The sequence below is a fragment of the Carassius carassius genome, chromosome 29, assembly GCF_963082965.1.
Source record: "Carassius carassius chromosome 29, fCarCar2.1, whole genome shotgun sequence".
Taxonomy (NCBI): domain Eukaryota; kingdom Metazoa; phylum Chordata; class Actinopteri; order Cypriniformes; family Cyprinidae; genus Carassius; species Carassius carassius.
In genome coordinates, this window is record NC_081783.1 from 14,093,253 (window position 1) to 14,118,627 (window position 25,375).

At 37.5% G+C, this 25,375-nt stretch overlaps 2 protein-coding genes across 2 annotated transcripts; one reads left to right on the plus strand and one right to left on the minus strand.

The window, feature by feature from the left end:
- The first annotated feature begins 2,575 nt into the window (after nt 1-2,575).
- Nucleotides 2,576-4,303, plus strand: LOC132110134 (phospholipase A and acyltransferase 3-like). The gene is made up of 4 exons (XM_059516727.1): nt 2,576-2,733; nt 3,190-3,286; nt 3,426-3,694; nt 3,876-4,303. Exons 1-4 carry the CDS (start codon nt 2,719-2,721, stop codon nt 3,993-3,995), a joined length of 501 nt encoding a protein of 166 aa, XP_059372710.1. The 5' UTR covers nt 2,576-2,718; the 3' UTR covers nt 3,996-4,303.
- A 3,356-nt stretch (nt 4,304-7,659) lies between these two features.
- On the minus strand, nt 7,660-15,739 carry scyl1 (SCY1-like, kinase-like 1). Its single transcript, XM_059515945.1, has 18 exons — nt 15,541-15,739; nt 14,583-14,723; nt 14,176-14,298; nt 13,868-14,088; nt 13,625-13,715; nt 13,341-13,496; nt 12,654-12,812; nt 12,443-12,550; nt 12,172-12,285; nt 11,885-12,040; nt 11,605-11,793; nt 11,424-11,499; nt 11,124-11,318; nt 10,373-10,491; nt 10,176-10,256; nt 9,524-9,865; nt 8,695-8,773; nt 7,660-8,567 (listed from the first exon to the last, which is right to left on the minus strand). The coding sequence occupies exons 1-18, from the start codon at nt 15,646-15,648 to the stop codon at nt 8,443-8,445; spliced, it is 2,583 nt and encodes an 860-aa protein (XP_059371928.1). The 5' UTR covers nt 15,649-15,739; the 3' UTR covers nt 7,660-8,442.
- Nucleotides 15,740-25,375: the final 9,636 nt, after the last annotated feature.

Here is a 25,375-nt window from a genome sequence, read left to right on the forward strand (position 1 = left end):
TAAAAGACTATTGAGGTGTGAAGTAACTGTAAAGTAACAAGAAAGCAATGAGTCCATAGTCCACTGACAAGTCTTTTCTCTCTCTCTCTTTGATATCATACAAATATTTTTCTACTAGATATTTAATGACCTTTCAAGCACTTTTATAACTGTGTATTATACCCTCATAAAAGGGCTCATTCAAACACGCCCCCACATGTCTATGTCACTAAGTGGAAATATTTGTGTAATGCCACTCAAATGTTCACGCAAAAAAAGGTGTGGTTTCAGTAACCTCAGTGCTGAAGCAGTCATGTCAGAGAGATGCTCTGTGTTTCTAGGCCAAAGCAAACACACTTTATTTGGCCTTCAGAAAGTAGATGCATTTAGGAATCTTTAAGATTACTTACAAGTTACAGTTAAACAGGAACACATTTTATGGACGAAAGTTTTGTGAACCTAGGAGAGGAGGTCATTCTAACTTTGATACGACAATCTGGTGCTTCTGAATCACCTACTGTAACTATGCTTTGTTATTAGTTTAAGTATTTGCTATGTTCAGATGCAGAGTTTTGTGCATCGTGTGTGTATGTGTGTGTGTGTGTGGGGGGGGGGGGGTCACATCACAGTGGAGACAGATGTCTCTTTGTAAATATAATATAAACAAATGTATTAAAGAATTATTAGGTGAATAAAAAATCATATTAACATAAATTTGAATTTCTTTTTCAAGAAGCAAAAACAAAGAATTGGTTTTACTGTACTTACACTTATGGATATGAAATTTAGCAAAAATTAAAATTGAATTTAGAATGTAGTATTCTTTGGTTTAATTTGAAGGGATATTAGTAAAACCAAATAAAACCTCTTTTAAGCTCAAAGAAAAAGTGGGGCAATAAATTATAAATCTAGTCAAATCTTTCCAAAATATTTTAACATAAGAACAATGCCAAAATAAATGAGACAAAGTTTCAGTCCTCATATTACAAAAAGGAACAACTCAAATCAATATCATTTTTACATATAACAAGAAAATTATTTACTCTGTAATATCTATGTACAATTTTAAAAGTTGCTTCCTTCACTTGTTTACCAACAGATATTTGTTTGGCGAGTTCCAAATGTCCTTCTATAATAAACCTTTAACTAATCTGTTTCAATTAATTACACAGTTTGGAGAAGAAACAATATATTTTTGAAGTAAGGAACGAACAGTTTTGTTAACATTCATACTTCTAGTGGCAATACAAAGTTTCCTAATATAAATCAAATGCATGGGGGGGGGGGGGTGTAATACTGTTTTGGGGATCAGCTCTGAATAATGCCAAAACTCCTGTTGGAACAGCATCTGTGACAATAGAAAACGCTTTTGGCATTTCTAGAATTCCATGGACAGCTAGAAACTCAGAATAAGTGAGTAACATGCCTTCTTGATTTTAATAATTGACTAACTCCTATTATGCCTGCTGAAAACCAATTTTCAAAAAATAATGATTTATTTTTATATATAATATATTGTAGACTAATTGTTCCACACTAGGTACATATGGATATTAAAGTTATGTTTATATAACAAACCAAGCCAGCAACATTTGTCTATGAAAGCAGGATTATGCTTAAAGGAATTTTATCAATTTTGTAAATGCAAATCAAGAGAAATCTAAGACCACCTAATTTGGAAAAAAAACTAAATAGGTCTCAAATTCCATTAAAAAAATGGATTTAGAAAGAAATGTCTGATCCAGCTCATTTGAAAGGTGTTTAGAGTAGAGAAATCAAGAAAGTTTAATCTTCCTTATTCAAATGTATTCACTATTGTAGACTGCGCTTGTCGGAAGGAGGGACTTTGTAGAAAACGACGCGTTTGAGAGAGGCTGGCCAAACGACCTACAAAAATTTTCAGCATTTGAAAAATAATGTTTTTGAACATTAAAGCACGTCATCATATTCTGTTACTCCAAATACACAAAATATTGATCTTTATAAAAACATCAAATGAATGAACTCCCTTAAAGTTGATTAAGTCAGTGACATTATGCATCGACACTGGCCTGCTGTACCTATTTGTCCAACAATGGAAAAGTGGCCACCGACACCTAAATGTACTACGGCTCTTATAAGTCTCCTGAAACGGTCAAAGGAATTAGTCCTGATGGCACTGATAAAACATAAGTGAAAGTGTTTATATTATAAATTCGAACAGCAATATCACTTTAAGGGTGTCCACCAATGATCTCTCTCAGCGCCGAGTGACCCTGCAGCTGATTGGTCGACATCAACAGTCACGTCAACGGGTTTGCTCTATGATGTTATTTTTGCTTCAGACGCTCATAACATTACACGGATTTTATCTCACCGAGAAAAACAATATTATCTGTAAGTATAATTCATTCGTTATACCACAGGGTTACTTACTTGGCTCGATTACGGAATGAAGCCTGGATAGTTTGTCTGTTTGTTAATTTTGCATGACGTCAGCTTGTCGACTCTGTTCCTACAACCTGCTATTATTTTTTCCCGATGCGCCAACATACTATATTCACTTACATAGAAATGTGATTATTGTCATTTTCAGAATATGTCGCATATTCGTTGTCAATAAAAAAATGTGTATTGTGTATGTAATAAACGACATGTATACTGTAATGGTAAAGATTTATTTGTGTCCGGATCACAAATGTCGTTTATGTGTCTCTCATAGGAGAAGAGTTTAAACGAGAATTGTGTTTTGAGGTTGTCATGGCACAGACAAAGGTAAATGCATTTTAATAATCTGAAACGAACTGAAATGTAACAATTAATGGCTATTAAATCATTTTAGTGCTGTTGTTATTTAATAAATCTCAGTTCTTGGTACTGTTGCACAGTTAGGTAATTATGTAGGCTTATTGCTTAAGGTCTGTTATGGAGGAATTTTAATATTATAAGCTGCAGAAAATGTTTAAAAGTGTATGAGACAGGATTTTGTTTTCAAGGCCAACAGAAAGAGCTCTATCAAGAGCATATGTATTTGCGCATCTACTTTTATGGAAAGTAACAAAACCAAAACACTTTCGCTTTCTTTTTCTTTTCTATTCTCAAGTGCAATAATATCTGTTATTTGAGTCAAACAGTATGAAATACTATATTATTATATTATATTATTGTCAATCTAAATTGCTCTTTAACAAAATATGACATCTAATATTGTGTCCCTTGTATGATCAACAGCCAGAGCCTGGAGACCTTATTGAAATCTTCCGAGGCACATATCAGCACTGGGCTATTTATGTTGGTGAAGGTTATGTGATTCACCTGGCACCTCCCTGTGAGTATTTTACATGCATCAAATGATGTTTATTGTGCTTAACTTACATTGAATCTGAAATATTCCATTAAAGGCTCAAGAATGACATGTAAAGGCCTAGCACTTTACAGACTGTGTTTTTGCTTTTCTTTCTCTACAGCTGAACATGCTCAAGCTGGAGCCTACAGTATGATTTCAGTATTATGTGATAAAGCCAAAGTGAAGAAAGAAGAGCTTTATGAAGTAGTTGGCAATGATAAATACTGTATCAACAATCTTCTGGATGAGAAATATGAGCCACATCCTGTTCGAGAGATTCTACGGGATGCACACAGACTTTTGGGACACGAACTTCCATATTGTGTCTTTAAAGGGAACTGTGAGCACTTTGTTACAGAGCTGAGATACGGAAAGCCACATTCCCGACAGGTACAGTTTGAACATCCCAGAAGTAATAGTGTGAAGTAGTGAATAGTGCTTTCAGTAATTTCTCCAAAAAATTTAAAATCACAGTATTGCAGCACTGTTTAATATAGATTTAGGCAAAAGTGATGGGTGCTTTTCTTATCATACAGTGAATTAATATAATACTTTCTGTCCATTGTCATAGGTGCGGAAAGCGGTGGAGATTGGTGTTGGAGTTGGTCTTGCTGCAGCAGCTACCTTTGCAGTTTTTGCTGCTGTTGCAGCCATATTTGGCTCAAAAGACAAACAGAAACAGAACAAATGAAGACTGGGGAATGAAGAAGTGAAGGCACAGTTGTGGAAACCTTTGATATTTAAAGTCTTTAAAATGTTAACATTTTACGGAAATAATTTAAACATTTAATGTATTGATTAGGCAGGCTTAGTTTTATGAGCACAAATGGAAATATTCCTAAACAGAACATAAGAGATTGTCAGCAACCAAACAAAACCCCATCTGTTCTGTTGTTTGATAACAGTGGTGCATTTCGCTACTGACAAAGCTCTCATTTCACAATTTTCTCTTTCTACTGGTTTCCTATTAACGCTTCAAGCACTTTAATAGTATATAATCAAAAAAGCAAGCTGAATATTTGACTAAGTAAATCCTAAAATAAACTGCCATGTTGCTATTTTTGTGCCATTAAATATTTGACATCATATACAGTACTGTTTGTGTATTTCTTAATGTGATTATACCATCCCAGCATATCTTAGATGTTACTTGTTAGATTAATTCTGTTGCTCTATGGTGCAAGACTATCATTTACACAAGAAAATTGGAAGGTTGCTGCATAGCTGGCCTGCCTTACGTCAGCTCAATGGGACCTTTGTTACCGTTTGCTGGACTAAATTTTTCTGTCAGCAAAGCAGTGAGAAGCTTAGCAATTGGACAACGGCATCAGAGACATTGTGTATAATATCTCTTATCAATGTTTAATACCACAAAATGTCATTTTGATTCTTCAGGGTTTATGCAGGATTTTTAAGCTCAAATTTAAGACTTTGTAAGAACTTTTTTTAGACCGAACACATAAAATGAATACCATATGAGCGGGGTAGGGCAATGTCTATAGTACCATATTAAACTGTAAAATTACTGTAAAAAGCATAATTTACAGTTCAGATACAAGTGTTCACAAAAACAACATTTTATTAAATAATAAACTAAAAAGTATTCATTAATATTACAGTAAGAGTTTCAAGTCAAGTCACTTTTATTGTCACAGCACATGTGCCTTGCTGAATGAAATTATTGGGAGCGTGCTCCAGAAATTGGAGAGAGCAGTCTGTGGGACGGGTGGCTGGAGTAACTGATGATCCTCCGGGCTTTCCTTATACACTGTCTGGTGTAGATGTCCTGGAGGGAGGGAAGCTCACCTCCAACAATTTACGGTTGCCAGCGGTGCTGTTTCCAGACCAGGCAGTGATGCAGCCCATCAGGATGCTCTCTATAGTGCAAGTGTAGAATGCTCTGAGGGTGCTGGGGCTCATTCCAAACCTCATTCCAAATCTCCCGAAGAAGAGGCGTTGATGTGCCTTATTCAGCACTGCGTCAGTGTGTATGGACCAGGTGAGATCTTCACTGATGTTAACGCCGAGGAACTTGAAGTTGCTTACCCGCTCCACAGGTGTCTTGTCGATGGTGATGAGTGTGTGTTCTCAGCTCTGTCTCCTGAAATCCACCACCAACTCCTTGGTCTTGTCGATGTTGAGTGAGAGGTGGTTTTCCTGACACCTTTTAGTCAGGGTGCTCACCTCCCCTCTGTAGGCCGTCTCATCGTTGTCGGTGATCAGGCCTATCACCGTCGTGTAGTCAGAGAATTTGACGATGACGTTGGAGTTGTGTGTGGCTGCACAGTCGTGTGTATACAGGGAGTACAGGAGTGGATATGTGAGTTTGATAAATTCATGTCATACATTTTATGTAGGCAGGTTAGGTACATATATTGTAGACCTTCTTGACAAAACCAAGAGTAAATGCCATTTCTGTGACAACAATTACATTTGAATATTGAGTCAGAAAACATAATTTGAAGTAAGCTTCAAATATCAATAAACTAAGATACAAATACAAATAGATACTTGTTTCTGGCAGGTCTTTGCTGAAGGCTCTGAAGGTGTCACCATGCAACCTGCAAAACAAGAATAAGAAGTTGGTGAAACAATTTTAATTGGTTATGAGTTCAGTTATAGCATGATTAATAATCATAATAACATCCTAAGCTCTTACCTTATTTCTGCAGATGTTGTTCAAATGCATTTTGCCTTTGTATAATCTTGACACATTTAAAATAATACCAGAAAAAAAACTGGAAGTGTAAAATGCCAGTAATTTATGATGCAACTAATATTAAAATGGATAAAATTCAACAATACAACAATGCACCTAAATAATGCATACCTGGCAAAAAAAGCTGGGAGTGAGTATATAATTATGTTTATATAGTTGCAATTATACATCATATTTACAGTTTATATAATGTATTATTTGTACACAAAGCAGTCAACTGGAAATAAACTTAAAAGGAAAAATACACATTAAGAGGCGTAAGACACATTTTAATCTCAATATAGAAACTCAATATTTGTTTTACAAATGAACTCCGCTATGTAATAAGACGTATGTTTGACAATAACATACTGTTAATTAATTAAATATCGTTCTGCCATTAAGTGAGTGTGTCACGCAATCTACATTATGCAGCGACACCCAACAGCAGGTGTCACTACCGAAGGCGCGACACGCACCGCCACCGCAGCAACTGACACATGACGCAGTCTATTGACATGTGTCACAGCTTTTAGTGACACATGCCACTGTCCAATGACACATGCCACTGAAAACCGACATGTGTCAGGTTTTAGTGACACATGCCACTGTCCAGTGACACATGCTAATGGCATCTGTGCGTCAGATGTCATGTCACATAATGTTAAAACTGCTGCTGGAGAATGTTTAAATTTGTATAATGCAAAGTCTTCTTATCGATCCACCAGTTCACATTTAAAGCTCTGCATGTTTGCAGGGTAAAAACATGGGTCGATTTTCACATTGTTCTGAACTCTGAACAAAACAACAGTTGTATTGAAAATTCTCATTCTTTCTCTGCCAGCAGGTGAGGCTTCTGTTTCCCTGGTATCAGCAGAAAACAAAGCGGAGCAGCACTGGACTATGAACGTGGAGCGCGCGCGTTTAATTAAATCATAACATTAGCCATTTGAAGTTTAATCGTCACATTCAGCCCTATCGCAATTGTGGTCTGTCTGTCCCCAAATTTAAGACCTCTTGAAATCATTATTAAGACTTTCTTGTACAATTTAAGACTTTTTAATGCCTTAAATTTGATACAGCTAAATTTAAGACCCCGCGGAAACCCTAACATATTCTCATATCCATTAATACACGGGTCAACTAGATAACGAAGTAATGTAAGTAAACATTAACTAATGCAATTTTTATCTGTGACATAATCTTTGGGTGTTGGATTTGTCACCACTCCTTAAATAAACGCTTACAAATATAGCACTGACCAAAGATAAGTTAATGAGACTGCAATAAATGCATTAGTCTAACTCTCCAGTACTTTGAATTTTAGAAACCTTTCTTCCCGAGTTACTTCAATAAACCAGTAATGCATTTCAACCAATAACTTTCCAGGACATTGCCCAACCCTGGTCATTCCCACATAAGGGATTTTTAGATTTTATATAGACAATTCAGCTAATTAAATATTTTATACCAGTGTTTTTTAGGCCAGGGAATTATAATACTAAATTATTTGATATTTCTATATTCTTGATTATACTGTAGAAAATAAATCTCACCACTTCTGTCATGTATGTGTTTCTGACAGTTCAGTGAGACCTCTGTTACCATTTTCTGGACTAAGTTCTGTGAAACAGCAATTGAGCATTATTCTGTATAGGACAGAGTGCTTCTCTTTATTATAAATACATATGAAGTTGGATTTTACATCAGTGTGTACAGTACATGAATTACCCCTTCTGAAAATATTGCACCAGCTTTCACAGACCTCTCATTAACTAAAATCATGTTGATTAGTTTATTTTACAACATAAGCAGTACCGCCTACTTGGAACGCGAAAGAAGGCACAAACCAGAAATAACAAGCACATCCACCCTCACCAGTCATATGGCAAACAAAGAAAGAACAAAACGCCTTTCATGAGTTACAATGTTTTTTGGTCAAGTGAATCCTTTGTTTTGAAAATATCCATTTGTGTTTATACATGCATTAGTAATGGCATTGTTCCATTTAGGATCATGATTAAGTAACAGCTTACATCTTGATTTTCTTGACATCATCCATTTTCATATGTCCTCAAAGACCACATTCAGGGCAAAGTGGTCCTTAGTTAATGTATAATCAGTGTACATCCATACAAAGATATATAGGATTATATTATTCAGATTTCCACAACTCCTAATAATCAAACCAGTGAGTTCATGCACACTCAGTAAACTATGATATTTTGTATTATAAAAATCATGATACTGTGGAGGAGAGGAAAGGACTATCATAGTTTAAGGTGTGTTAGCTGTTCCTCAGTCAGCAGACACAGCTGAATTTGAGTTCTTCCAAGTCGCCAGCGTACAGACAGCTGTGAGCTCCGTCACGGAATGTTTCTTTAAAATCTCGCAGTCCCTTCATCTTCAAAGTGTCAATAATCTGTTGTACTTCCAGTGCTCAGTCCAGTTTGCGTGCGCCCAGTTTTAGAGGACCCTTTGCCGCCTTACGCTCTGCCCGTTTGGCCTCCAGCTCCTTCCGCCGCTCTTCTCGTTTCTTCTTTGCTGATTCTGCTTTACTTAAACCTGAGGGAGTGAAAGCATGGTTATTTAAGATGCACTTTCTATTTTCTCTAACTAAAAACACAAGAATGAAGCTGCATTTTAATACACTGGTTTAAGTGCATAAACTGAAACAAAAAAAGTTTCTGACCCTGATCTCCTTCCAGTGACTCCCAGTTTTCTTCTGCTCCCCAGTCTCCAGCACTGTCTGCGTCCCAGCCATCAGACTTCTGTGGACAAAACAAACAAACACACATCACACATGAACATTATACACGGATACACATAATACACACTCTTGCGGTTTAAATCTAGATTAAAGACCCATCTCTTTAACTTGTCTTACACATAACACACGAATACGCTTCTAATATCCAAATCTGTTAAAGGATTTTTAGGCTGCATTAATTAGTTAAAACTAGAGTCCCAGATAGAGATCCCCTGTAAAGACCTTGTCTCAGAGGAGCACCAGGACAAGACCACAGGAAACAGATGATTCTTCTGCACAATCTGACTTTGCTGCAGCCTGGAATTGAACTACTGGTTTCGTCTGTTCAGAGGAGAACTGCCCCCCCAACTGAGCCTGGTTTCTCCCAAGGTTTTTTCTCCATTCTGTCACTGATGGAGTTTCGGTTCCTTGGCGCTGTCGCCTCTGGCTTGCTTAATTGGGGTCACTTCATTTACAGCGATATCGCTGACTTGATTGCAAATGATTGCACAGACACTATTTAACTGAACTGAGCTGAATGATGACATCACTGAATTCAGTGATGAACTGCCTTTAACTGTCATATTGCATTATTGGCACACTGTTTTCCTAATTAATGTTGTTCAGTTGCTTTGATGCAATCTTTTTTGTTTAAAGCGCTATATAAATAAAAGTGACTTGACTTCACTTGAGAGGGAACTATAATCCAGAATGGATTTCCACCACATTTAGCAATTTACAATGAAAGGAAATACCTCCACCAGAGACTTACCATTGTACTTCGTTGTGACACACTGGAAAACAGATCGGATGTTGCTGATTTTCCTTCCGCTCCATCCCAGTTATATTCGCTGGCCAATCGTACCCCTTCCTGCGAAGAGCTTAATCTGCCGCTCTTTGGAGCTCTGGTTGAGGCTTTACTTCGAGGTGTTGGGGAGAAACTATCAGCCAGACTCCCATCCTCATCCCAGTCATTACCCCAACCTTCATCAGCAGGTGAACTTTGACCCTGACCATCTGCGTCTTTCTCATTCGACCAGCTATCATCGGCATCCCAGCCAGAGCTCCAATCAGAACTCTGCTTCTTGACTGCCTCTGAGGACTTCCGGCCTACCTATGGAAACATGACAAGAGATTAGCCTTATTAATGGATAATACATCTGTGAAATAACATTTAAATTAATATTATTATTCTCTATATATTTTGAAATATTTTTATGAAATATATTGAAAATCCCATCTCAGACAACCACTGTAGAATGAACGAATATGGTTAAAAACCTGTCAAGTTTTTTCATTTAGTAATTGTAAGTATGGATGTTGTATATGCATCTTCAACATTCGCACAAAGCAAACACGGAACAAATCAAGTAGGATAATAGTAATCTTTTATTCAATAAGCTACACTAATGCAAATGACTTACATTGCTTTTCTTCTGTGTTGATGACATTGCCGACCAATCAGAATGCCAATCGTTTGGATCAGTTTGGACTTTTTCAGGGTCCTGTGGAATTATTCAAATTCAAAAGTATTCATGTGTATGATAACATCTAACTCTATGAAATGTCAAGCACTAAAAAACACCAGAGACTTTACATAATTTGAATAACCATCTTTCACCTCAAGGCTTCCCCAGTCTTCATCCTCCGACCGATCCCCATCTGGCTCCACTGTCTCCTCATTTGATGTCTCTGATTGGATCCCACATGCACCTGATGTTTGTACTTTAATTTCTGGCCCTAACATGAAGAGGAAGTTGGTGAGATAACAAACTTGGTGCCACTCAATTTAATGTTTATTTCTGCTCATAATCTTTTTGAAAAAAATCGAATCAAATAAGATTGCAGATTAAAGCTGATTGCTATGTTGAAACTAGATTAAAAAAGTAACTGTACTGAATCTAAAATCATACTTTAAAAATCTGAAAAATTTGAAAAGTTATTTTTGTATATGTAAATACACAACTCAATGAATGAAAAGTGTAAATTGTTTTCAATGTAAATTTGCAAAAAACATTTTGTGGCAACTAGCTCATTTAGCTTCTTACTAAAGATTTACTTCCTTGATAATCTTCATTTTGCTTCATTAATTTATCATACTTTAGCGGTGTAAATTGGAAGGCTATTTCCTCAGGAAGTCATATTTGTTGGCTTCATATGTCATAGAGGATGCCTCATTTAGGAAATATAGCCATTACATTGCAAAGAAAGAAAGTACAGTCATTAACACTTCATTAGAAATTATAGGCAATTTTATAACAGTTATACTTTTTTTTTTTTTAAATGAGACATCATTGGTGTATGCATATGACAAATGTGAGCTCCATAGGGTGCAGCGTTTGACATGAGACATAGCTTCTGTTGTTGCACACCTTTGCTTGCAATATTTGTGGGTACTGGTCCAGCAGCAGGTTGAGGGACGGGGCTGTTTTCAGCAGGTGGTGCCTCTGAACCAGCCGGAGCATTTCGGATGAGTTTAGAGGTGATAGAGGAGACACCCGTCACCGCCCATCCTGCCCATGTAGCAGCTGAGCCTCCTGTCTGAGCCAATGCAGTCACATCCTTCTCTGCGATTGAACAGTTAGCATTATTTTTTGACATTTGGGAACACTGATTTTTTTTGTCGTTGAGTAAACCATCTCTTTAAGATAAGGGACAAAATATGCTTTTACCTATTTCAGCTAGTTTAGAGGGGTCTTCAGAAACGGTCTCCAGCTTACTGAGGAAACTTTTTATGGCTTTGAACGCCTACAGGAACAGAAATACTAAAATATTTAAAATGATGGATTACACAAACAAACCACAGAACATAAAAATAGATACTGTATCAGTGTGCACATCAGTTTACTTTACCTGATCTCTGACGTTTTTGTCTGGGTCCACGGTCAGTGTGCACAGTGTGGGCAGAATACGATTGGCGCTTTCTGCCACACTATAGTACTGATGGGTGGCAGCAAACCCCAGCACGCCTGCCGCTCGTGAGGCAGGAAACGGGTCTTTAGTTGCCCGTGAGAATGCAGAGATTAATACACGCTGACGCATCTGAGAAAAAAAGCATTGGAAAAAAGATTGTCATTGAGAGAAAAAAATAAGCCTGAACCAGTGAAAAACTGAGATTTTTATATGCAGTTACCCCAGAATTGAGGTAGGGGGCAATTTTGCCCAGGCAAACAGTGGTGTTGCAGCGGATGGGGCCCTGATCATCCCGGGCCTGGAGACGTGCAAAGTGACGCATCAACTCTTGATTTAAATTGGTTTCATTTAATTTAGGGGCCAACAGTAACATGGACTACAGGAGAAAAAGAAATTCAAAGAAACATTATTTAAAAGTGTTATAAAAGTGTATGAATAATAATGCCAACATCAGTTACATTGAGGGTCAAAACACTGGAAAGGAGAGAAGATGGAGCATACAAATACCTTTACAGTCTGCTCTCGGATGGCAGGGTTTGTGTCTGTAAAGCCATGAACCACGTGTGGAAAAATCTGTGTATTAACTGCTGCTTCATTCAAATATTGAATAAACTGCTCCATCTGGTAAAACGAGAGACAGATAGAAAAAAGAATAGATTTAGACCTGAGACAGTGTGTATGATGGAGTCAGAGAGATTTGGGTAAGAATTTGGTATGACGAAACTTTAATGTAGAAAATTCTTCTGAAAGCTACATGAAGCAATGAAGTGATGTATACCTGCTGCAGCAGTCGTATCCTCATGGCACGGTCGGTAGAGGAGAACATCTTCACTATGACTGGGATGATCTTCTGCTGGTACTCCTCAGCGGACAAATACTTCCCTACCTAACACAAACAAAATATCAGGACTTTATTAAAGAAACTTAAACCTCTGAAAATAATGTACAATGTGGTTAAGCGTTGATGCAATACCAAAAATGTCTACCACCTTAAATAACGGTGTGAGGACGACAGCGCCAGCATTGCCGAACTCAAAGGCTGTAAGGAGCTGAGGCAGCACTTTATGTTTACAGAAATCTTCAGGAAAAGAGTCAAGATTCTCACTAAGGTCCTGGAAAAACTGCTGCTTCTCTGCAGGCTCTTTAATCTACACGAACACACAAACAAACAAGCTTTTATGTGACTTATCTGATCTAAATTTACTGTATTCATGTTACAGTATTATTAAAAACAACACAAACCTATACACACAAAAACACAACCCACACAAACAGCCTCATCATTCTACTTATCATTTTACATAAAAGATTTATAACATCTGAATTATTCATTTATCAAAACATTTTCATCAATATACATTACTGTTAAAATATTTGGTGGAGGGTGGATCATCAAGGAATGGATGCATTAAAAAAAAAGAAAGATTACAATAAAAATGCTTACAACAAGATTTCCCTTAATTAAATGCTGTTCTATTGAACCTTCTATTCATCGAAGAATCCTGAAGAGTTTCCAAAATATACTATGCAGCACAGTTGATTCCAATACTGGTAATAAGAAATCCCTTGAGCCCCAAATCTGCATATTAGAATTACCAACACCAAACTTTTTAATGCTAGTGTAATACAACACAATACAGGCTCACACAAAAAGACACACACATGTGTATAAATACCTGTATCTCTTCCAGAAACAGACAGCTCTCCACAAAGCTGTTGTTCATAAAGCTTCCAGGAGATCTGCAGTTCAGTAAGAAACGTGCAGGGTTGGGCCGAATCTTTGGGTTTGCTCCCACTAACTCACAGTAATGCGGCACTAACTGCTTTGGAATCTGTAAGAAGTAAAGAAAGTGATTTGAAAGACTCTGCGTATAAACAACTTTCACTCTGTATGTAATAATCAAAACTACTATGGGAAAGTTGTTAAAGCACAACTAGTTAAGAACAAATGCCCTAGTACCTTGCCGAGAGATCGTAACGAGGAGGCACGTGGTAAATTTCCATTAAATACTTCCCAAATGAGACAACCGAGACGCCACACGTCCCCTGTCCTGAGATGGTACAGACACAACACAAAGCTATAGTTTATTAAATATGCATTTTACTAAACATTTAAAGTCATGATTGAAAGTCAAGCCTATTTAATATCCTCCATGAAAAGTATGGGCTGAACTACTAGGGAATACGAGATTTCTTCCTGTACCATTTATCTCCCCCACTGCCAGGGCTCTCTGGAGGGTCATATCTCTCTAAGTCGGGGTTGATCACTTTAGGTGGTGGTAAGGAGGTGGTGTCTCCCTGGTCTGAGGTCACATGATCCAACCCTCCTAGTTTCCATTCACCAGCACGGTCCACAAAGACAGCCCACATGCCCAAGTTATTATGGTTGAGATGGCAATCGTTCACCAAGAAGCTCAGTGCTTTCTGATGGGTAAGCATTGAGAGCAAACTGAGCAACTGAACTAATGACTGAAAAATTATTTCATTTTAGTCCATGCCTTCGCAACTTACGACAATCTGATGAAGGCCCCATGACACCTCTAAATCACTCGCACCTCCCTTCTCCGCCTGGAGCTTCAGGTGAGCAGCCAGAGTCGTCACCGGCTCTGTGACGATGTACAAGCTTTTCTCTGTCTGATGCCAAACAGAAAAGGACAGGAGTTTTCATAATAATAGCTAATAATTACAAATGGGATAAATCTTGACTTTCAAAAGTTTGTGTAAAATCCCCCACTAACAAAAAGTGACTAAAATATTTCTATTCAAGTATACTTAACTGACAAGGGGTTACATTTAAAAAGCTCACCTCGACCTAATAATCAAGATGAAGAAAAGCTGAGCACTGCTTCAAGAAAACAACCCCCTTATGATTCATCATCACCAGATTGATAAACAACATTATTTCATGGGATCCTTACCTCCAACCCATCTACGTAAGACAAGATGTTGGGATGTCTGAGAGTTTTTGTGCGTTTGAAAGCTGCTTTAGCCAGCTGTGTCTGCTCCTCTGTTCCCTGGGACACCTCATACATGAAGACTGACACGGGCTCACCAGTTGTCTGGAAGAAAGAGGGGGTGCTAGTTAACTTAAATTACTATTTATAGTTATAGTAACACTATAATATAGAGACATCTCTAGTTGGCCAAGAAGGCTAGGGCAATTCGATTTGGAAAACCAGAATGTCCTGATTATATTGACACGTCTTCAAACGAACAAAACCACTGATATATAGCCTTTAGTCAATAACATCACAGTAAATAGCCTCCCTGATGTCTGAGCTGCCATTATAATGTTGATCAGATGATTATCAGATAGAGATGAAGAGAATTGGTTACTGATGCCTGCCAGTAAACTTAGTAACTGACGATCAGATACAATTACTGATATGACATAGGTACACTTGGTGAATGATGATGTGATACAGTTGTTAATGGACTGTCAGGACACGTGTACAGTTAATACAAACACTGCACCTTTCTCCACAGTTTATATAATCATACAACGTATAATACAATGTGCGATGACAGCGTAACACTCAAATGAAACACATAAACAAATGAATACTAAAAATCGTACTTAGTCATACTGTCATTAGTAAGCCGTTTAATGCATCTGTGTTTTTTGTTGACGTGGCCAAAGGAACAGGTTGACAAAAGAAACCTAGTTTGGGTTATAAGTGGTCCTTATATTGAAACAAATACGCCTTTAAAGACATTTAGTAGTGCCAAATGAAACATATAATCCTAAAAAGTTTTGTGCTTTTTATATTTGCTTTACTGTGCAACGCCAAGTGGGGTGTAGCTAAACTTTAGTCCGAGGCTTCAGCGGCCTGCTGCGACACTACATGCTTTATATTATGTGTCAAGTCATTTTACCTTGCGCTTGCCCCGACTGAGGGTCCATATTCCTGACTTTTCTTGGTTTTCGGGTAAAATCTCATAGTTGAAGTCTTTAATAGGATCCCGTGCGAAAAAGGACCACATCCTTCCCTGTCAAACCAGCCTACGATGTTGCTGTAGGACTGACACTGAACCAACAGAGGACGCACGTCTGCTCCGCGACCAACAAGCCACCAGGCCACGTGACACACACTGAGTCCACTTCATCCTCTTTGTAAGTTAGTTTATTCATTGTTCAATTCATTATGCAAGAAATGTTTTTCTCTAATATACCTTAGCCACAATTAATGGTTATATTTTATTCAATACTTTTTGCATCATCATTTTACCAAGATAACTCCGATTCTTCACCTATAATGCTTGATACGTTTGGAGAACACCTGAAGAGATCAGAGACCATTCCTTCACCCAGAATCTGTCCAGACCCTTTAGATCTCTAGCTCCGTGTTGGTGATTCTTCTTTTCGGTTCACCCCTCGTTTTATATAAGGTTCAGGTCAGGAGACTGTTATTCATTATTATTATAATAATGTATATATAATTATTATTTTTTATGTTTGTTTTTGGATCATTAATCCAACCGTGGCCCATTATAAGATTTTAGCATTAGCAGCCATTTTTATTTATTTTTTAGTCTGTTGGTATTTAATTGAATCCATGATGTCTGATTCAATTCAATACCACGACTTAGGTGTCCTTGAGCAAGGCATCGAACCCCCAACTGCTCCCCGGGCGCCGCAGCATAAATGGCTGCCCACTGCTCCGGGTGTGTGCTCACAGTGTGTGTGTGTGTGTGTGCATTTCGGATGGGTTAAATGCAGAGCACAAATTCTGAGTATGGGTCACCATACTTGGCTGAATGTCACTTCACTTCACTTCACTGAACAAGATGTCTGGCCTGGTGACTCTAGGGCCTCTGGCAGAAACATAGTCCCACAACATTAAAGACATATAAGTATATTCCATTGTACACATGGGGTACTTTTTTTAACCCCTGTGTGCACCAAACCCATCTTGAGTGTCTGCTGTTGCTAAAAAAAAAAAAAATTATATATATATATTTTATCTGACCATAGAGTCCAGGGCCTGTATTCATAAATATTCTAAGAATCCTCTCAGAAAACTCTTAATTTAGCTTAAAAACTTTTAAGTAGGAGTCTTAGCTTAAGAGCGATTCGGGACCGATCTGAGAGCAACTCTGAGTAATGAAAAGACAAAAACTTTCATCTTAGTGAGGAGGCGGGGTTGACCCTGTTGCTGTGTATGACACAATCTTTTGAAGACTGTGATTGGTTGGTTGTCCAAGAAGAAGAAAAAAGTTATTCTAATTTTCACTTTGAATTTACATGCGTAATTTTTCCTATTTGACCGTTCTCTCTCTCACACACACACACACATTATATGTGTGTATATAAATCCTTTTTTTATTTACCATGCTTTTAATTTCCTATAAGGTATTTGATTGGCTTAGAATGATAAAACTAGTTCCACTCTTTCCAATTACAGTGATTGCTGTCCTATTTAAGTAGCGGTTTGAATGTTGGTTTTAATGTATCAAACATGGAATCAAAACCAAGAAGGGCGAGAAAGCCAAACTGGACAGAGCAACAGTGTTTACTGTTAGCCCAGTTAGTGGATGAACACAAGGCCATTCTTAAAGGAAAATTCGGGCGGGGTGTCACAGCAAGGGACAAGAAGCAGACATGGGAGCGTATAAACTATTAATGGTTCATTCCCCCTGTTTGTGCGCACCTATAAGCCTGCTATATTCATAAATGCAGTTTTTTGAGCCTGCAAGGTGGGAATGTCCAGTGGAAACGAAATGAACTGCGACACAATAAGATGTTCTGAAAGTGCTCTAATTGTTTGTGTGATCACTCTGCCTACAGAAGGTTGTGACAGACCCAAATCATCACTATTGCATTGTTGCATTTTTCCAGTTGCCAAATATTGTAATGTAGTGATTACTTTAATTTCTGCGCTGTGTCGGAGATGTTAGCACGTCTCTAATAAGATCAGTCACAAACATGATCCCTGCACGATCTAATCTATAGCGTCTTATTAACTCACTGTCATCCATTGTCTGCAACACATTTCTTCTGCCTCTTCGTCTTTCTGCCATTTCCTCCTCTGCTGAAGAAACTCTTAAGCCTCTTAAAAGTCCCCGTCTGTGCTCCTAACAAGTTTGACATTAAGACCTCTTTTAAGGGTTAAGATGCTTTCTGAATTACTTTTTTCTTTACTAGGATTTTTCTTTAATTTTAAGAGTAAACGCCCACATTTCTAAGAATTTTCTTAGAATTTTGTCACTAGGAGCTACTTTTTGCATTAAGATTCTTTATCTAGATTCTTACTTTTTTTTCATGGACACATAATTTGTGGGAATGTGATAATATAGCATGGCCACGAAATATTAATTCGTGGGAACGTCATGTCATATGCCTCGAGCTATGTTGAGGGAACAACATGTTTTTCTCGTGTTTTTCTTTAATGTTGAAACAAACCTGCGTGACCATAGCAACCGCAGATTATCAGAGATGTATTCATTCATATTTTATTTTGAATTATGAAATTATTATATTATAGAAAATATTTTATTAAATTCTTATATTAACCACATGCCTTGGCTATGGGGACTTTATACGAAATAACGCGTACAGATCATAGACTGTATAAAAACATGGACGTAGTGTCCATGATGTCACCCATAGGTTTCCAAAGAAAGTTTTTGAAACCAAAAGTGGGCGGAGCGGGCCGTCGCCATCTTGGCAGCCCGTCACTGCGCGTCACTCCGGGGCTGTAGCCACGCCCACATACAGTCGTCATCTAGTCATCGTTGTGGGCGGAGTCAGCGTGGGGGAAAACCTGTTATTATCATAGACTGTAAGGTTATTATACAGTCTATGGGGAAAACACAGCAAACATCGTGTGTATTTGAATGATAAAAATGCACATATTGAGCGCTCATTCCCAGAGACGCGTAGAACAATTCTAGTCTCTTTTAACTTTAATATTCATATACACTAGTCCATATCGATATTGGATTCATTTTACAGCCCTACTGTAGATGTATTCACTCAAAAATAGCAATATTCGGTGATGTTCTGTTTTATATAGCCAGGTCCATTTGTGACTGGATTCTGCGATTCTATCCGTGTCGCTTTGCAAACACAGACGGGGTGAATTTATGAATGAAAGTGTAAAAGTTCAGACACAAAACCAAGTTGTTACGTATCCTCACGCTTTTTTAAGTGGCTATACGGAAATCCTTGGTCTTTTCTAGTGGTATCACGTAGACTACACCTCTTAGCAGACGTGTTTTCATGCGAGTTTAGGTTCGACACTAGGTTAACGTTACATAGTTTTGCTTCAGTTAGAATAATAAGGCTAATTATATATGCATGCCACTTTCTGAAACAACCTTACACAGTTATGATAACGTTATAATGAACACAATGTTAACGTAGCCTGCCTGTGATGAAAGGGCAAAATTTGCTATATAGACCAAAATAATTTTTTGCACCAAGCTGTAAACATGTTTTTTTCCTGCTGTAAAGTTGGGCATTTTAACATGGGGAGTCTATGGGACTGACTCCCTTTTGCAGCCAGCCTCAAGCGGCCAGTCGATGAATTACAGTTTTAGTCACTTCCTTGTTGGCTTCACGAGAGAGAGCGGGAGGTTGCCCCTCGGTGCAGATACAATAACGCGTCCAGGCTTTATAATGTCTGTACACTTTACGTGTAAAGACATATTTAGTAATACATTACGGCCTTCCATACCAACATAGCATCTCGAGGCCACGACATAAGTATATCGTTACCTCGTCAAAATGATCTCGATTATTTTGTGGCCACGACAAAACTAAGTGAACCGACCATGTCCTTCAAATTCAAAGATTCATCGTAATTTTTAATGAAAATGCACAACGACAATAAAACAGATTCAATGAGAAAGCTTACAAAACGTTTATTAACAAAAACGAATAAGATGAGGCATGGCATAGGCCTACACTACATGCTGTGTTAGGCTATATAATTACCAATAAATTGCAGAACGTTTAGCAAACACAGAGGAATCAAATAAAAAATAAAATAAAAGAGAACATCCATATCATAACTTGACTTCAACAGCAAAGATAAGCTTTTCTAAATGAAAACAAAACAAAAAGTAAAACTAATGCTGTTGGTGACAGTGCTTGCATGTTGTCTTTTCACAAGAATACCAACATGTTCACCTTCTCTGGTTTAAGAAGAAATCTTTTACTTCAGCGTGAAAACTTTTCTTTTACGGTCTATGGTGAAAACCAATATTCGCGTCATTTTTGCCGACGGGCGAGAAGGGGAGCACAAATAACGCGGGTTTAATTGTAACGCACGTGGTTTGAATATTTATTATTTACGATCTCAACATTATACAGAAACAAATGTGCGCCAAATTTCAGTAATCTTTTGAAGAGATCACAACATTTATTTTACTGTAGTAAATTATTTTACTTAAGTAAATTTTTAATCTCCGTTTTCTTAATTTATAATGAGACCAATCTGCTATTATTTTAATCTCCAATCTGTTATTTATCAGTTCAGATAATTTTTTTAATGACTTGATGACTACTAGAAGACACGAACCAGTTTTAAAACACAGTTGGCGCAGATGTGGTACCATTGTAGAACTGCGTTACAATCTGCTATTCTATGACATTAGCGATGCAATTTAAAATATTTACTTTAATTTTAATGAGAAACAAGAAACAGGCGAATTCCGGTCCAGAATTATATTATTTGTTCTTTTTCTTTTGTATTACCTTATATTTATATTCCTGTGAAATAGAAGAGTCATGGTTGGATAATTTCATGTTCCTAGTCATCCTGGTGATAAAAAAAATAATGTAAATATGACTAATATGACTATAAGATTAAAATGGATAAACAATGCAGATTTATTTTCACAGGCTTTTTTTTATCATTTACCAAGAGTACCAACAATTCTGACCATAACTGTAGGTTACATTATATTATAGGCCAAGTGTTATTGCTGCCATGAATTTCATTAAAGTTTGCTTTCCATATGGGGGAGACCCAGGGCCTGTTTTTAACAAGTTTACCAAATAAGCCAGGCTTGTTTCAGTTAGTCTAACTTATTTTGAACGAAATCAACTGACAATAAATCAGACTAACTGACACAAACCTGTATTTAACTGGTTTCATGAAACAGGCCCCTGGGATTGTTGCCACAAGGCTTAGTATATCTTTGCATAACTATGAAGTTATGAGCCCAGACTAGGGATGGGACGATAACCGATTTTATCGATAACCGTGATAAAATGTGCTGAAGGTTAGTAATATAGTTTAAAAATGAATTATCATTAAAACCGTGTTTGATTATCGCGGTTTTAATAACTCACTATTAAATCATGTCCAGCCAGCAACAGTCTGACGCAAGCGCAGCGCACAATGTTTTTTTGTTTTTTTTCGAGAAGGAATGGCGAAAGTCAGTGACTTTTCTATGCTTCTACACTTTTCATTGTAAGGAAGGAAATGCCACAGAATTTAATCTCTTTAAATTAAGTGCATAGAGTTGCTTGTTTTATTAGTTGTTTGTTGATCATTAAATATAAAACTTGCTGAAATGTTTTCAGTGTGAGCATCAACTATTTTTGAACACTTTCATCTCGTTTCAACAAAACCGTGATATTGATAACCGTGCTAATTTTAGTCACTATAATCGTGATATTAAATTTTCATACCATCCCATCCCTGGCCCAGACAGAGTGCCATTTCACTAAATTGTTTTCTTTAGCAGTATTTTTTTTGTTGTTATTGTTTCATCTCTTAAATTTGATTGTGAATTACATCCTTTAGACTAAAATACCTATATCATATTTTCACCGGTCTATGATTTTCAAAGCTTTTGGGTAAACAAATGAACAATACCACACTGGGATTCAGACAAGTCAACTATACGAAGATAAAATAATTACAAAAGAACAAATAAAAAAAGGGTGCAATGTGTTCTAAGGAAAAAAAAAAAAAAGTCTGGGTACCATGGCTCATCAGTACCATGATATAATACAAATACCCTGGCCAATTTAGTGGATGAGTTTACCTTACATTTGAGACATCTTCCTTTTTAATCTGGAATGAAATTGCGCAGTCTAAAATAACCAATATCCCCTTAATAATAAACATGAGTACCAACATTTTCACTTGCCCTGTAATTTTGTGGCAAGCTGTCAAGAGTCAAAAGATACATTTTGTACAATGTTACTGTTAAACATTGAGCTTTTATAGTAAATGGTCAAATTAACTTCAGCTAAAAAGGAAACTACAGGCCGTTTTCCGATTTAGTCCAAACTCTGGAATAACCTACTTAACATGATTTGCCCTGTTAGTTTAAATCAAGATTAAAAACCCATCTCTTTAACCTGGCTTAAACAACACACTAACACATTTCTAACGGTCAAATCCATTTAAGGATTTTTAGGCTGCATTAAGTAAACCGGAACACTTCCCAGAACACAATGTACTTACTACATCGTTAGGAGAGTTTAAAGTTTAGGAAGCAATAAATTGGAATGACATGAACGTGTCATGAAGGCAGTTTGCAAAATTTCACAAGTATAAACAAATTCTCAAATCAATTTGACTCATGTAAATAGAAGAGAGAGAGAGAGAGAAAAAAAAAAAAAAACTACCTAAACTTAGGTACACAAAGTATAATTGGAGCAGGAGGTTAGAAAGCAAAGACGCCGCAGGGAATTGAACCCCGTCCTGAGAATCAGGAGTGCCTCCACCGGAGTCTTTTGCTTTTTTTCCTCATGGAGGTTAAAAGCAAAACCTGAAGGAACAATCCTAAGATTGTTCCCTCAGGAAAAGAAAAACCTCAAACCCACTGCTCTACAATTTCTCCTCTTCTACGGCTCTTCTTCTTTAGCCTGTAACTACAAAGACTACAGGTTCCCCCCCAATACTCAATATGCCATTGCTACTGCAGAAGTAACGGTCAAATTTACATATGCTTCAACTTCAAAGATCAAATTTCTGACCAGCAAGGTCTTGAACAAGGCTGCACTTCACATTCAGGTGTGACTTGTGACCATTTAAAAGCTGAAACACAAAGAGAACAGTTTAGAGTCCCCCCCACCCCGCCCAACCCAAGTGTCAGAACCAATGTAATACAAGTGTCATTTACCACCAAACGAAGGTCCAGGTCTCGAAAATCCCACCAACACGGCCAGAACAAAATCTTGCCTTTGAAAATCAAGGTTCCTGTAACTAGACAAGTGCCCACAAGGTTTTTCCCGCCCCCCACAGAACTATTTTCAGAATCTTTAAGCAAGTGTGTGTAAAACTTATCTCCAGCAAGTGACGCTTTACACCCAATTCTTCAGAGTAAAAGAACTAGCAAGTCTACAGCTGCAGCTGAAAAAGATCAAAGAGTTTAAAAGCCTGCATCCCCCCTCCCTCCCCATCCCAGTGACACAATTTACAAACCATTGCAGATACCAATTACAGCGACGCAAGCACATCCATCCTCTCCCATGTTATGGCACGGTCTCAATTTTAGAAAAAAAAAAGAAAAAAAAAAAAAAAAAAAAAAATCACAACAGCATACCTGAAAAGAGAGAAAGTGTTGCCCCACCCCTCCCCCCAAAGCTACCAAATTCCAAACACTGACAATGGATGATTGGAAGTTTTAGTGGAAGTGTTTTGTGCATGCATATTTATGAAATGGTGAGTGCTAGTTTTACCCATACACAAGATAAAAAAAAAAACAAAAAAAAAAACAAAACAAAAAAAAAACTACATGTACTTAACTCAACAGATAGAAGCAGAGTGATGCTCAATTAGCAGCAAAATATGGCGAATGAGGTTGATCAGAGCGACTTGGTTTCATCAGGCAGTTAGGGCTCTCCCAGACGACAAGACAATTTTGCTCCCTAAGTGAAATTGACCTAGGAATATGACTTGGGAGAAAAAAAAAAACAAAAAAAGGAAAAAAAAAAAAAAAAAAAAACACGCAGACACTGGGTCTTCGGCGAAGGGCTTCCAAGGTTTGGCTCTCAAGCACACGATAGGGAGATTTGATCGGCATTCATTCAAGTGAAGACATACACCAAGGTAACTGCTCTCACAGACAGCCTTGCATTCAGATGAAGTTGAAAAGGCAAGGGACAGACTGGTAATCTGAAACAAAAAGCTTCTACACAAACACTTCCACAACACCGACTACAATACTAAGTGTATGACTCAATTAAGGAGTTAAGAGACTTCATGCATGAAGCATTTATAACAAAAAAAGTGTTTCTGAAGCATTGGTGACTGAGGTTACTGAATTTACATGATGTTGCATGAGGATTTTACAATCAAGTTTAAAGATTCAGACACCTGGTAACTACAGACTCCACAGGACGACATCATGTAACTTCCACCACACAGCCGACTGATGATTTCTGCAGAATAGAGAGAAAAGTGCAAAGCCCTCCCCACCCCAAACACATTTTTCCCCAGATAACTTTCGGTTGTATAGCCAGTTCCAAATAAAGCTGCACAGTTGCGCAGCTTTTCCCAGCCACTCTTAATTTGGATTCTGGAGCACATTTGTGCAACAGCTGAACAGACTAGTGCTATACATTTGTAAAGCAACTTCTTCCACCCCTGCACAGTTGCGCAGATCAGTGGCTGGGTGATAATTAAAAGAATAGTACAGTTGAACATTTACTGTAGCACAATGAATAGTTCTGCCTGCCGAAGAATTCAGTGGAACCGGGTGATTTCAGGTCATAACTTCAGAGATGCTGCATTCTTCACAAGATTTTTTAAGACTCTGCAAGACCAGAAATGGAAAAACAAAAGACCCCTATGCCCACCCTTACAAGACAACCCAATATAAAAACTAAAGATCTACAAGAATAAGATAAAAGGATAGGCTTATAGCCAAAGAAACTACAATTTAATGCATAAAGCATATCTTCAGGTTAAATTGATATTTTTGCCTTTCTTCCTGTTGTAGGACTGGACTGTCTGCCTCTCCAACTTGAACGGTTGACATCAAGCCCTGGCATCCAAACTCTACAAAAAGTGCCAAGCTTTACACTCACACCTGAAAAAGCAGAGAAATACCCAAGAAAGCCCCACACAGACCCCAAAAAACAAATGCATACCAAATATTATCACAACAAGCTATGCATTTATTAACTGAAAATGGGCACAGTTAGAGAATGTACACTTGCATACAAATTACAAAGCTAATTTGTAATAAGTACTCGACCACACATCTTACAATTGTAAGACTATTAAATGGAAAAAGGTTAGGAACAAATGAGCTTGCTTAGTGACCTTACGTGACCAAAAAGAGGCTTGAAGTTGATTGATGCGAAAGCAAATCTTTACATACAATGTTAGGATGACATCTTCAGTTGAAAGCATTCAGGGACACTGCACACTGAAAAATGCAAAGGGGAGGGAGCCTACACACATCCCACACTTTAAAATACAAAAATGTAACCAAACAAAAAGAAACTAATACAGTTACTGCTTAGACACTTAGCCATCAAATTGTATTCAATGACAGAAAAATGCAAAAATGGCCATTTACATGAATACCCAATTACTTGCCATTAGAAAACCTTAAAAGCATCTTGGCCTGTTTTGAAGTAGATTTGCTCCTTCAGTGGGGGAGGGGAGCAGATATTGGTTGGACCACCAGCTTTGTTCTTTTGAGGGTTTGTTTCAATCTGTAAGAGCCAAAATTAAAGCAACCCCCCCCAGATCAACAAACCCCATAACACAATAAAATACACAACCAATATCGA